This window comes from Camelus dromedarius, chromosome X (assembly GCF_036321535.1).
Source record: "Camelus dromedarius isolate mCamDro1 chromosome X, mCamDro1.pat, whole genome shotgun sequence".
In the NCBI taxonomy this organism is placed as follows: Eukaryota; Metazoa; Chordata; class Mammalia; order Artiodactyla; family Camelidae; genus Camelus; species Camelus dromedarius.
Genome location: NC_087472.1, coordinates 1,431,363 through 1,443,811, shown reverse-complemented (window position 1 = coordinate 1,443,811; position 12,449 = coordinate 1,431,363). Strand labels below are relative to the sequence as shown.

The window sequence follows — 12,449 nt, the reverse complement described above, 5'->3', positions numbered from 1 at the left end:
TCCCCAAGGCCACTGGGTGAAGTTTATTGTGAAAGCCTTCCAGGTGGAGGACGGAATGGGCAGGCCAGGGCAGGGAGAAGAGCACAGGCAGGCTCTAGGAGGCTGAGTCAGAGGCCTCTGAGCTGTCCTTGACATCGGTGCTCTCTGTGGTCTCGCTGACCTCGCTGAGGTCCTTGCTGTCACCGCCGCTATCCTCAGCAGCCAGGCCCTTTTCCTCACGACAGGCCTCTCCGGAGCTTGGAAGTGAATTGCCCCTGCTCTCCACCTTGTTCTCGATGGAGCCCAGCACCACGTGCCTGCCCTTCTCTTTCAGCTCCAGGTGCCGCCTCAGCTGCCGCCAGGAACCCAGGGGGAGGCGGGAGGAAGGAGACAGGGCCTAAATTTCTAGACCACGAAGGCCTCTCCCACCGCCTTTGCCTTGTTGCTGGCTGGGGCCAGGGGCAAGAGGAGAGGTGGCAAGGCCCGGGTCAGGAAACCCAGGACTGAGTCAGGAGACCTAGTCTGAGTCTTGGTGCGGCCTCTCCTGGAAAGGGCAGGTGCCCAAGACTCCCTCACGGGCTGGGGCCCCTGAGGAGCCTTGGGCAGAACCTTGACTTTCTCTTCAGCCTGGCTTTATCTGAGCCCTGAGCCTTGGAGCAGGCCCTGGCCGTCCTCGGGTCCTGCCTCTCAGCACATCCAGGGGCCTCCTCCCACCTCTCACATCACGCCTCAGACAAAGGAACCTTGGGCCTACGGCTGCCTTTATAGCCCTACTAAGGTCCAGCTCCCCACCAGGCAGCTAAGGAAGCTGAGGGGAGAGGGCCGTGACTCCTGGCCACACAGCCGCCAGGGCTGGCACCTCGTCCATCTCTCCTCCAGCCATCGTGGGCCTCCAACTGTCTCAGGGCCGCCCCTGCTTGACTTGTTTTTCTTTGTCTGCGAGGACTGCGGCCCTGGCCCCATGGGGCTCTTACCTCATCAGCCATCTGGGTGAGATCCCGCTTCATCGCGTATGCATCCTCCCCGTCTGCGTAGTATTTGGGCTCCACCTCACTGATCCTGGGGGCAGGGAGTGAAGAGGAGGGCAACCCAAATCAGAGGGCAAATTCCCCTCCACCGTCTGGCATCATATGCTAATGGGGCAGGGTGTCATCCCCTCCACCACCACCCCTCGAAGGGCCCTTTGGGAGACATTTCCAATGTAGCCTTCCCTGTGCTTTCTCCAACAGTAAGTAGCATTCAGCTCTCCCCATACTGCCCCATCCTGCCACCATCCAGTATCCCTAACCTGGCTACCAAGGATCTGTTTCTGTGGTTTCCTGTGAGCTGAAGCCCTGAATTCAGCAGTCCTTCCCTCCCTGCTCTGCTCCCTATCACTGACCGAGCGTGCAGGGCTGACTCCAATGCCTAGACGGGAGAGTGGTCTGGGGCCCCTGTTCTTGGCCATCATTACCGGGCAGCGTGGCCCCCAGCACCAGCAGCTCAGGGGCCAAGCCTGCGCTGAGAGGGGTGTGTGCAGGCTTGGGCACCCTGCCACTGGAAGGGGAGCTGGACTGGTCAGCCTAGAGGCCTGCCTGCCCTAAGACCAAGGAATTGACCACCAGAGGCATCTACATCCGGGTCAAAGATCCTTCCTCAAATGCCCAGTCTGGAGGCCACTTGCCTTCCTGCAGTCCTTCCTCATCCCCCACCGAACTGAAGCTGAGTGCTGTCTCAGTGGGCCCTCCATAGACAGCCCACCCAGCCTCACTTTCCAGTGGCTCTTGCCACCACGTCCTGGGCATCTCAGTTCCCTGCCAGGCTCTCTGTCCTGTGTGGGGCACACAGTGACTCCCACATCCCTGGGGAGGCCTGCACTTATCCACTAGGACACCCTGGGCTCTAGACCCCTCTGGGGCTCTTGCCAGCAGCCCTTCCTGCCTGGATGTGCTTAGGTTTCTATAGAACCACATCTTTCTTTTTTCTGGTCCTGCTCAGATGATTCTAGGTGCCTGGTCACTTGCAGTCCTCGGTTTCTGCCCATGTCCTGGGCCCTCATCTCTACTCCCAAACTTTCGCTGAAAAGCCTGTGTGCTCGCTCTTCACCATGCTGCCCTTCACCTGGCCCCACCAGCATCAAGCAACTGTTCTTCCACCCGACAAAAAGCACCAGATGTCCTCCTGAATCACAACTGCAGCAGGCAAGTGCTGCTGCCACTGAGAGTGGGGGAGGCATCCTGGCAGCGTGTGGAGTCCATGGCCTGCTCCCATCTTGGCCAAATCCAAGTCTTTCCTCTGGCTGCCCACTGCCCCCCTCGCCCCCCTGCCTGGAAGGCAGCTCAGGTCATCTCAGCCACCTGGATAAGTCAGACCTGGGACCATACCACTCCATTAGAAAAAGCTAGATCTACTTACTGAAAGTTGAGGGTGTTGGAATAGAGGTGCAGGGCGGCCCGGTTACTGCAGGGGAATAAGGCACTGCTGAGCTGCACAGACTTGCACTAATCCCACTTCCCACTCTTCTCCGAAAGTCAAAGCACCCCAGGACCCACATCAAGACAGTGTCTCCCGCCCCGCCACTTCCCTTGCCCTCAGCCCTGGCTTCCACCTCTTCCTGACATGCAGGGAGACGTATTTGGCATTGAAGTTCTCTATCATGGCTCGGGAGGCCTGGTCCATCAGCTTCTGAGCCAGGCCGAGGCGCCGGTGGGAACGCTTCACAGCCTGGTGGGAGAAAGGTGGGACCTCAAGGGGCCGCACCAACTAACTTCGGCTCCATGCCCCCACCCCAAGCACGGGGGGCCCTACGCACCAGGGAAGTGATATGTCCGTGGGGCACGTCATCGGGGTCCTCTTCCCTAGAGCGAGAAGACAGGAGAGAGGCTAGGAAGGAACCCCAAAGTGCCCCTAGACCCAGAGTGGGGGAGAGCTGGGACACTATCCCCCCCCAAACCCCAGGCAGCAGCCAAAAGACAAGCGCAGTGTCAGTGGAATACTGTTCAGTGCTAAAAAGCAATGAGCTACAGAGCCCTGAACAGACATGGAGGAAACTTCAATGCATATGACTAAGTGAAAGCCAGTCTGAAATAGCCACACATTGTATGATTCTGGAAAAGGTAAAACTATGGAGACGGTAAAGAGATCCATGTTTACCAGGGGTTGGAGAGGAGGGAGGGATGAACGGATGATTTTCAGGGCAGTGAAACTGCTCTGTGTGATACCACAGTAGTGGGTACACGTTGTTCCACATTTGTCCCTAGAAGGTAGAACTCAAAGAGTGAAACTTAATTAATGTCAACTGTGGACTCTGATAATAACGGAGCAATATTGGTCCATCATTTGTAACAAGTGTATCACAAGATGTTAACGAGAGGACACTAGGGAAAAGAGTGGAAGGGTTGTATGGGAACTCTACTTGCTGCTCAGTTTTTCTGTAAAGCTAAAGAACAGTCTACTAGCTAATTAAAAAGAAAAACCCAACCCAGGCAGCATCCATCAGACACACGCGGGGTACATGCCCCTCCTCCAAAGTACCCCTACTCCCACCCGCTGGCCCCAGCTCAGGCACCAGGCTTGTCTCTCCCTCCTTGGTGACTCACATTTTGGCCAGGACGTACCCCACAATCTTCCCGTTCTCATCCTCAGCGATGTAAGAGAGCTGGGTGACACGGAGGAAAGAGAAGTCAGAAAACAGCTTCTGGCCCGAGCTGGAGGAGCCCTTAGGGGATAACCGGCCCGGGCACCTGCCTCTCACCGTGTGCATGACAGATAGAACCCATCGAGTGGTGAGTTCAGTGACAGCTCCTGACCACTGGGCCAAGTGGTTTGGTTTCCCCACACCACACTGTGCCCAGCAGAGGACAGATGCAGGTGGAATCCTGCCTCTGACTTGGCCCTGTTCTTCGCCCCTCTTCAGGCACCTCGTTTCCACCCCCGCACCACCCCAGCTGAAAACACTCAGGGTCTCTTTAATCCATGCGCTCCTCTGGGCTCTTTACGATCTGGCTTATTCCTTCCAGACCTGGTCGGCCTACTCCTCCCAAGCCGACCCAGGCTGGAATTGCCTTGGCCTTGTTTCCCCCATCCCCAAAGTCAAAAGCTGCCCACCTGGGGCCAGGAAAGGCCATGGTAGAAGTAGTATTTCATCTGGTAGTTCTCCGGCAAGCACAAGAGGTTGCAGTGCTGCATGTTCATCAGGTCTTCTGGCTGCGGGGGGAGGAGGACAGTGGAATGCAGTCAGGCTAGGGGCAGTGGTGACTAAGTAGGCCTCAGTCGTGCTAGAACCCTGCTCACTGTCTGTCTAATCACTGACCCCTCCCCCCGCAGGGCTGGGCGGGTGCTGTGACTATCTGTCTCTGCACAGGCCTGACCCACAGCCGCTGTGCAAAAACTGTTCCAGGAACGAACGTGAGCGCCAGGAAGCTGCCGGACACAAGCCAACTGAGCCCCGACATCCCGCAAAGAAGGGGTTCGCAGCCCCTGCCCTGCGTCCCCAGCTCCCCCAGCCTCCTCTTCAGGTAGGTCCAGCCGCACGGGGAGGGTGGCCTTCTCTTTTCCGCGCGGGGCAGTCGCAGGCGCGCAGGGCGACTGGCCCGGGGCTCGTCCGGGCCCATGTGCACGCGGCCACCGGGCTCCGCTCTCACGCGGCGCGGACAGGCTCCGGCCCCGGCTCCTCACCCTCGCATTGCGGATGTTCATAACGGCGGCAGGGCTCGCGGCTCCCAGCGGGTCGTGAACGCGGAGTCAGCTGCCGCCGCGCTGCGAAGCGACGCCGGGGCTGCCAGGCCACGGCTGGGGCTGGAGCTGGGTCCGGGATCGCGGGGGCGGTGGCGGAAGGGGCGGTGCGTGCCGGGCCCGGCCACCGGCCGGAAGTGCGCGCCGCCGGACCCGCCTTCCCGGCCGCTCGGCCAATGTGCAGGCCGGGCCAAGGGAGGGGTGGGGCCTCTCGGCGGGGCGGGCCGGGGCAGGGCGGGCCAATGGCCGGGCAGGCCTCGGCGCGGGGCGGGCCTATTTGCAGGGTGGGAGGGTCCAGCGCGCGGGACCTGCCACTGTCCCGCCGAGCAGGTGCCGTCTAGCCAGCGCAGCGGTTGCTCCCCTTCCGCGACCCCACAGACACTCGCACACGGGCAGTGGAGCAGGCTCAGCTTTATTCTGCGCCTCGGCGGGCGGGGTCAGGGACTGGGCGGGCCGGGGCCAGAGCAGGGCGGCTCAGCAGGGCGCTCAGCATCTCCTCGCACATGGCGAGACACCGCGGCACATGGAAGCAGCCTGAGGGGAGAGGCAGGTTGGCTGGGCTGGGGGCAGCCGATCCCCTGCGACCCCGCCCTGTCCCCCACTCACCTTTGAAAGGACCCCCCTTGATAGTGAGGGCGACCTTCCCTTCTCGGTTCAGGTAGCCAAACCATTCCCCATACTCAGGATCGCGAAACTGCAATCACAAGGAGGCAGTGACAGGTAGCGCCTGCAGGAGCCGCCCAGATGCCACAGGCCTGGGGAAGGGGCGTTCACCGTCCCCACTAAGTCGCTACCCCGGGATCAGAGCCCTGGCAGACCCCAGGTAACATGGCTCCAGAATCAGTGCTCTTAAACGAGATCCCGCGTCCTGGACAAAGATGGAAGCGAGGGGCTTTCCCTTTTCCTTTTTCAGCAGTGGGGTGGGAGTCTGCACCTAGATTATCCACTTGGGAAAGGGGCCACAGGCTGTGAAATGAAACATTGCAAGATAGAGTAAAAAGAACCTGCTTGGAGATGATAGAAAAGTTCCCTATCTTGATTGTGCTGGTGGTTACAGTTATATGCATCGTTATACCTCAGTGAACTGAACACTTACAATGGATACATTTTAGTGTATATAAATTGTACTTCAATAAAATTCATTTAAAGAAAGAAAGAGAACCCTGGTGGAAGTGCTGACCTGTCATGGACCTTTGTAGCAAGTTGCTCCCTTAGAGCTCCTGTTCCCTGCTTCAGTAGATGAGCTCGTCACAAACACACATCTGGCTCCCTCGGAGCCACCTGAAGCCTACCCTTGCCCAGCAGCTCTGCGGACTCATTCTAAATGCCTTTCTTCTCTCCAGCCCACATCCCATCAGGCACCTGTCCCCTGGAGGCTTGTCAGCTCCTTCCAGAAGTTCAGAGCCCTGGCCTAGGCCCTTCTCTTTCCTCCCCTGATAGAGACTTCAGTGGAACCCCTTCTCAGAAGGATCATAGAAGAAATCAATGACATTGAAGTCCATTATCAAAATGTCTTTTTAAATTGGGACCTGTGAGTTGGTGTATTCTGCTTCAGAGGGGGTAAAACTAGTTCCTTATCTCTTCATTCTATCTTTCTAGTGACATGGTTTGTGTCCTTATTTTTCAATTACTTGATCTGACACAGGAAGATAACAAAGGATTTCACTGTTTTCCTGTCCAGTCATTCCATGGATGTCTGAATTTTTGCTTTTCGTATTCTGTTATGATTAGTGCGTAATGATTCACCTGTTGATTTAAGCTTCTGAAATTGTTCAATGCCATCGCTCTTTCTTTAAAATGTATTCCTTAAATTTCACTTTATGCAGTTAAAACTGATGGCCTTGAACACACGTTCTTTATGTATGCATTCAGTACTAAGACGTATCGCCGTGGGCCTCATGATGCGTAGGTTTGGGAGTAGTGATGAGTGTGTGCAAACGTAACATGAACACACTTGGGATTTCTTTTTTTGTTTTTTTTCCACACTTGGGATTTCTATTGGTGACAAAGTCAGCCTCTGCTAGCACGGCTGTGGTTTCCTGCTTTCATTCATAGCAGAAGCAAAAGCTGAATTTCAGTTAGAGGTTAGTGCAAATAACGATGTAATTTTCTCCCAGGTTTCAAAACTCATGGACCCCAGAATGAGACCACCTGTTATAATCCCTCCTGTCTGCAATTTACTAATGGAGTGAGTTGTGGCTTGAGAAACACATCAGGGATCTTCATTCATTCACCATCAGGCTCAGCACCCGAGGTGCCCCTCGGGAGCAGCTGGTACAGCTCATCACTCTGCTCTTAGCACTTCGGTCCCCTGGGGTGGAGAGGGGGGGCCTAGCTTCCTCCCTACCTCACAGCTGGGTCTTGTCTCCTTTGCTGGGCCCTCCTATTCCTTCCTCTCTTTTCCTTCTGAACCCTCAAAGCTCACCTTGCCTCATGGCTTGCAGTATCAACTATATTCTTACGATGCCCAAACAATTGTGGCCAGCCCAGACCTCTCCTGCTTGACCAGGCTCTGAGCCCTGTGCCCACTGCCATGCCCACCCCAGGCCAGGCCCCCCACTCACTGGCCAGGATGACAGCCACAGTCCCGTCTCCCTGCCTTCACCTGGTGCCCTCCAGCCTTCCCTCCCAAAGTCCTAGGACCAAGGAATGCCAAGGTCCGACAGGTGACTCCTCTGTGCAGAGCACCCCTTCCACCTTCTCCCCCTCCCGCTGGCCCCCCAGTCCCCTGACCTTGCTTTATTTTCCAGAGTTCTCATCACCATGTATGTGTTTCCTTGTTTACCTCTTTATGGTCAGTCCTACCACCACCACCACTGCCACCAAAATATGAGTCCAGTGGGGCAGGGGCCACTCTGTTGACTGAACAGAGGGCAGCAGGGCTGGGGCCTTCAGGAACTCTTAGACCTGCTGAGGGACCACGTCGGAGAAAGTCTGGCCCCGGCCTGCTTGGGAAGGAGTGGCCGTCTGCTATCTCCTCCCACCCCCACTGAGCCCACGGAGGGCCGTGGGCCGGGAAGCAGCACATACCTGGCGGAAGGTGTACTCGGCTACCTGGTAGAACACGTGCAGCAAGGTGGGGTCCCCGCCATCACTGTAGCCCATGAGGAAGGCAATCATGGCCTCACTGTGTGGCCACCAGAGCTTCATGGCCCACTCTAGCTGCAGGCAGAGCAGAGGTGGGCAGCTGAGAGCCCAGGGTCCCGCCCTCCACCACCCCTCTTGGAAGGAAAGGCACCTCCTGCATTCAGGTCCCGGCTCAGACTCCATCCAGCCCAAGCACATGGAGCTGAAGAACAGGCTGCACATCTCTGGGAGTTGTAAGCGCCCTTCAGAGTGGGACCAGCCTCCTGACCCAGATGCAGCCCAAGTAGCCCCTTCCAAGGGCCAGGATGGGGTGGGCTCCACTTTAGCCCTGGAATCAGAACCCTGTCTGTCTCATCAGTCTGTCTAAGGCCCCTTGGTCACTCAGCCCCTGTCAGTGGCAGCATCAGCCACCCTCTGCAGAGCTCAGCAGGACCAAGGCGCAATCAGAGACAAAAGACACAGGGAGCAAGTCTGCTCCCACTGCTGGGGCCTTACGATCACTTGGAGAGCCTTTCAAAGGTCAAGGGATGCACGTCTCCACATCAGCGTTGTTGGCTGTGCTCCCTCGTGGCCTCCCTGTGTGCACGAGGTCGAGGACCACTAGCACAGAAGCCAAGACTTGCCCCTGGGGTCATACTGGGCAAGTTCACTACTCTGAGCCCTGGTTCCCCCTCTGTGAAATGAGTGATGACAGCACCCACCTCCCAGGCCAGAGAGCCTTAGCACCATTCCCACCTGGGTGGGGCAGAGGCCGTCAGCATCCTGGAAGGAGAAGAGGCCTCCATGCTCAGGGTCCCATCCAGAGCGGAAAGGCAACAATAGGAACTTGTCGATAACGTGGGCTCGGAGCGCGGGGTCCCCTCTTCGGTGGGTGTGGCGGAGCAGGAACCAGCCGGCTTCCAGGGCGTGGCCTGGTGAGGACTTGGAGTGAGGCCGGCGGTGGTCCTCCCCCAGGTGGGGGCGCTTGAGCCCTCGTTCTGACCGCTGGCTCCCTTCCTATCTGCCTAGCAGTGGGGGCTGCTCTGAGCTCCCCAGTCTGACTGCCACTCTCCTGCAGAGAGCTTGCCCTCCCAAGTCTGTCCCAGAGTCGCTCTCCTGCTGCTAACACTCCAGCATGAGAGGACTGTCCCCCCTTCTCTGCCTGCCCCTCTGTGGGCAGCAGATGGAGGGAGGAAAGCAGTCCCCAGGCACTGCCTACATCTGAAGCCCAGAACCCAAGGCGGAGTGCTCCCTTCTTCCTGGGTGGCCTCCCAGCCCACCCTGCCCCTCACCTGGGTTCTGGTGTCTCCCCAAGCAGCCAGAAAGTTCCTCCCCATCCTCGGACACATGCTCCAGCACAGCCTGCCCATCCCTCTGCCAAGGAAGCAGTAGAAAGTAGTTCTGCCTTCAGCACCTACCCTCCCTCGCCCCACCTAGTTCCATCATCCCACCAGAAAGATGCCTCTTCCCCTCCCCCACCCCCTCCCTCCCGGATCTTCAGGCTTGCGGGGCCTGGCTCAGAGGGGCATTTGAGGTGGAGCCAATTCACTCCCAAGGGTCTGGGCCAGTTCTAATCCTTGCTTTGAGCCTCGGCCCCCTGATGTGAAAAGGGCAAAACATTGAACATGGACAGAGATTGGGCAGACTGGGCTGAACCACAGAGGCCTGGGACAAACTTGGGTCTGGCCGCATTTCTTGCTTCGTGGGGCCCTGGCACCCACCCTCCTGCCCTCACCGCACCCGGCTCCCCCGGGGCCCTCCTCCACCTTCTTGAGGGTCCTTGGCCACACCTCATCCCGGCGGAGCCTCCCCAAGTTTCCCTGTCTGTAAAGGGGCCCATCGGGGCCCAGTGCAGGGTGGATGTGGGCAGAGGAGGGGTCGCCCTGCCCCCAGCTCCCCAGGCCCTGTCAGGCAGCTTGTATCAGCCTCCAGCCCCCACCTGGACGTGCTGCAGGACCCTCTGAGCGCACCAGTCCCCCAGCTCTGCGTATTTGCCCGCCAGCTCCTCGTCCTCCTCCCCGAGCTGGTCCACCAGGTTGAGCAGCATCATGGGCACCGCCATGGACTCCGTGGCCGGGGCCCCAGGGAGCTGGGGCCGGCCCAACCCAGAAGGGTCCTCACGCACCCAGTGTATGATCTGATCCATCATCTCCACTGCTTCACTCTGGGGGTTGGGGAGGGGAGGTCCAGACTGAGGCTGCATCCCACCCAGCCTGGGCCCCCAGGTCCTGACCTGCTGGGCCCCCAGGGCTTGGCCCTGGGGTGGGTGAGCCATCTCTCCCCACCCATTCATAGGACACCTTCACCAAGGCCAACTCTGGGCCTGGGCCTGGGTTAGATCCTTGGGGCAGGTTGGGCCTGCCCTACCCTGCCTCAGGGGCTTCCAGTCTGGGGATGCAGACCACTCCCAGGCCTCGAGGTCAGGTTTGAAAGCAAAAGGGGGCCCAGGGAGGAGGGAGCAGCCCCCTCCCATCCAGGGCCAAGCACACATTAGTCCCTCAGAAACTGAGCAGGGCCCTGCAGGGCCTTTCTGGGAATAGACCACTTGTCTCCTGTGTCTTGTTTGTAGAAAGGCTTTAGCCTTCTAGGCCTCTCCCAAGTTCCAAAAAGCACATTTAATCAGAGAAGTGAGAAGATCTAGACACAAAGGAAAACAGTCAAGCAAGACAAAAGAATCATAATTTAGCCATTAAAGAAAGTCAAGGACCTTTAATTTAGTTCCTCCCCAAGGGCTAGAGGCAATATTCTGAGCCATATCCTTGAGTTGTTTTGCAGGTACTGAAACCCCCACCAGGTGGAAGAAGATAACTGCGTGCTGACCACCAGCTCCTTGACCTCAGACTGGTTAGAGCCAGAAGGTTGATGATTGAGATTCTGAAACATCACCCTGTTACCTTATTACCAACCAATCAGAGAATTGTGCATGAGCCGATCACAGACACAGTGACTCTCTTCCTAGCACTGTTTTTTAAAACTCTTCCCTGAAGGACATCCAGGAGTTCAGGTCTTTTGAGCATGAGCTGCCCGTTTTCCTTGCTTGGCACCTGCAATAAACGCTGTACTTCCCTTCACCACAACCCGGTGTTAGTAGATGGGCTTTACTGCGAGTGGGCAATCAGACCCAAGTTTGGCTTAGTAGCATCTCTGTGCCCAGGACCCCTGTGGGTGGGTGTGGGCCTTGGGGAATCACCCGTAGACAAACAGTGACAATACAGCACAACAAGGGCCAGGGATGACCCTAGGCTGTGCAGGCTGAGAGGAAGGACTGTGGTGGACGACAGACCCAGCCTGCAGACAGGACCTAGGGGACAGCACTGCCCAGCACAGGCGAGGGCATGGAGACTCTCAGGGCAGCCGTCCTCCTACGCACCTGGTAACGTGCTTCCCCTGTCACTCTCCACAGCTCGTTCATGGCCATGGTGTAGAAACACTCGCTGAAGATGGTCCGCTGCACCTTGACCGGGCGGCCATCCCTTGTCAGCACAAAGGCACACTTCTTTGCAGGAGGTGCCACTCGGGCAGAATGCAGCAAAAATTCGCCACCTGGTGGTTGGGAAGCTGGCAGGCTAGAACTTGGGTGAGAACACCCCCCACCTCCCCTTCCTCCCTACCTGTGAGCATACCCCACCCTTCCCTGCTTCTAGACCCCTCTAGGAACTAGGCACGCGTGCGCTAAGTAACATGGAGGGGCCTCTGGGGAGATGGGGACAGGGAGGGGTCACCCGCTCTAGCTGCATCCAGAAGCTCAGGGCGGCGGAAGCGCTCAAGCCTGCGGTACAGGTGACAATACATCCACACCTGTAGGGGAGTGGAGGGACCACAGCTTAAGTGGTGAGCAGCACAACCCTCAGGGCTGGGGTGAGGGGGAGTCCTCTGTGCCCCTGTTGTGGGGGGAAGAGTGTGGAGCCGACCGGGACTTGGCTTCTGCCCCTGGGAGAGCTGCAAGCCTGAGCATGTCTCCTACCTGCCTCCCCTGCAGCCAGACATACTTGAGGTCATCATACACCTGGCCATCACGGCCAAGGCATGTGAAGAAGCCCCTGTGGGAAATGCAAGTCGGATTCAGCTGAGAGCGAGGTGGGGATTCAGGAGGGGCAAGGACCCCCGCCGTGGGCACCAGGAGGGCGAGGCGCACCCGTGCTCCTGGTCATGGGAGTGCTCCAACCAGAAAGCCACCACCCGGTCCAGCTCTTGCCCCACACGCTCCTTCCAGGCCTGCAGAGTCTCTCTCTCCTTCTCCATTTCCTGGGGAAATTCAGACGTGGTGGCGCACCTTCCCCACAAACCTCCCCATCTGACCGGGGCCCAGATCCCTCAATGGATTCCTTGGTGCCCCAGGTCACCCCAGGCTCGAGTGGACCCCAGGGCTGCCTGACTCGTGTCCCCTAGGCCCCCAGCCCTCAGGAGTCAGCCCTCAGGATTCCCACCATCCCTGTGTGGGTCTGCCCTCCGGACAGAGATTGGCCCCAGGACTCATCCCACCGTCCCAGGGACCCTCCAGGACAACACCCTCCCCGTCCGTCCCCCCTGCCCCGCCAGGGGCCCAATACCACTGGCCTGCCACACTCGGAGACCGTCGCTTATCCTTCCCTCTCCTCCAGGAAGCCTGAGGGAGCAGATCCCGGTCCCGTGACTGTCCCTCAGCTGACCCAGCCTCGCCCCACCCACCCCTCCCCCCAGGTTCCTCAAGA

The 12,449-nt window shown here is 58.3% G+C and overlaps 2 protein-coding genes across 5 annotated transcripts; both read right to left on the bottom strand.

Moving 5' to 3' along the window:
* On the bottom strand, positions 1 to 4,800 carry NAA10 (N-alpha-acetyltransferase 10, NatA catalytic subunit). 2 transcript variants are annotated; one of them, XM_031446262.2, is made up of 8 exons: positions 4,636 to 4,800; positions 4,066 to 4,164; positions 3,576 to 3,616; positions 2,771 to 2,816; positions 2,567 to 2,682; positions 2,374 to 2,418; positions 954 to 1,038; positions 1 to 331 (listed from the first exon to the last, which is right to left on the bottom strand). In XM_031446262.2, exons 1-8 carry the CDS (start codon positions 4,654 to 4,656, stop codon positions 95 to 97), a joined length of 690 nt encoding a protein of 229 aa, XP_031302122.1. In that variant the 5' UTR covers positions 4,657 to 4,800; the 3' UTR covers positions 1 to 94. The 2 variants fall into 2 exon arrangements, with proteins under 2 accessions (XP_031302122.1, XP_031302121.1); XM_031446261.2 differs by having other exon boundaries at positions 3,558 to 3,616; positions 4,636 to 4,797.
* Positions 4,801 to 5,088: 288 nt separating this feature from the next.
* Positions 5,089 to 12,413, bottom strand: RENBP (renin binding protein). Of its 3 annotated transcripts, none has more exons than XM_031446258.2 (11): positions 12,309 to 12,413; positions 11,894 to 12,003; positions 11,723 to 11,798; positions 11,481 to 11,556; positions 11,129 to 11,301; positions 9,698 to 9,922; positions 9,051 to 9,132; positions 8,515 to 8,690; positions 7,723 to 7,854; positions 5,299 to 5,386; positions 5,089 to 5,226 (listed from the first exon to the last, which is right to left on the bottom strand). In XM_031446258.2, exons 2-11 carry the CDS (start codon positions 11,998 to 12,000, stop codon positions 5,105 to 5,107), a joined length of 1,257 nt encoding a protein of 418 aa, XP_031302118.1. In that variant the 5' UTR covers positions 12,001 to 12,003; positions 12,309 to 12,413; the 3' UTR covers positions 5,089 to 5,104. The 3 variants fall into 3 exon arrangements, with proteins under 3 accessions (XP_031302118.1, XP_031302119.1, XP_064339393.1); XM_031446259.2 differs by having other exon boundaries at positions 12,316 to 12,408; XM_064483323.1 differs by having other exon boundaries at positions 12,312 to 12,402.
* Positions 12,414 to 12,449: the final 36 nt, after the last annotated feature.

Coding starts and splice junctions, on each gene's coding strand:
- NAA10 (XM_031446261.2), bottom strand. CDS start 4,656: ATGAACATCCGCAATGCGAGG. Junction 4,165..4,635: donor TGAACATCCGCAATGCGAGG/GTGAGGAGCCGG, acceptor CTCCCCCCGCAG/CCAGAAGACCTGATGAACAT. Junction 2,419..2,566: donor TCCCTGCATGTCAGGAAGAG/GTGGAAGCCAGG, acceptor ATTCCCCTGCAG/TAACCGGGCCGCCCTGCACC.
- RENBP (XM_031446258.2), bottom strand. CDS start 12,000: ATGGAGAAGGAGAGAGAGACTCTGCAGGCCTGGAAGGAGCGTGTGGGG. Junction 11,799..11,893: donor TCCCATGACCAGGAGCACGG/GTGCGCCTCGCC, acceptor CATTTCCCACAG/GGGCTTCTTCACATGCCTTG. Junction 11,557..11,722: donor TCTGGCTGCAGGGGAGGCAG/GTAGGAGACATG, acceptor ACTCCCCTACAG/GTGTGGATGTATTGTCACCT.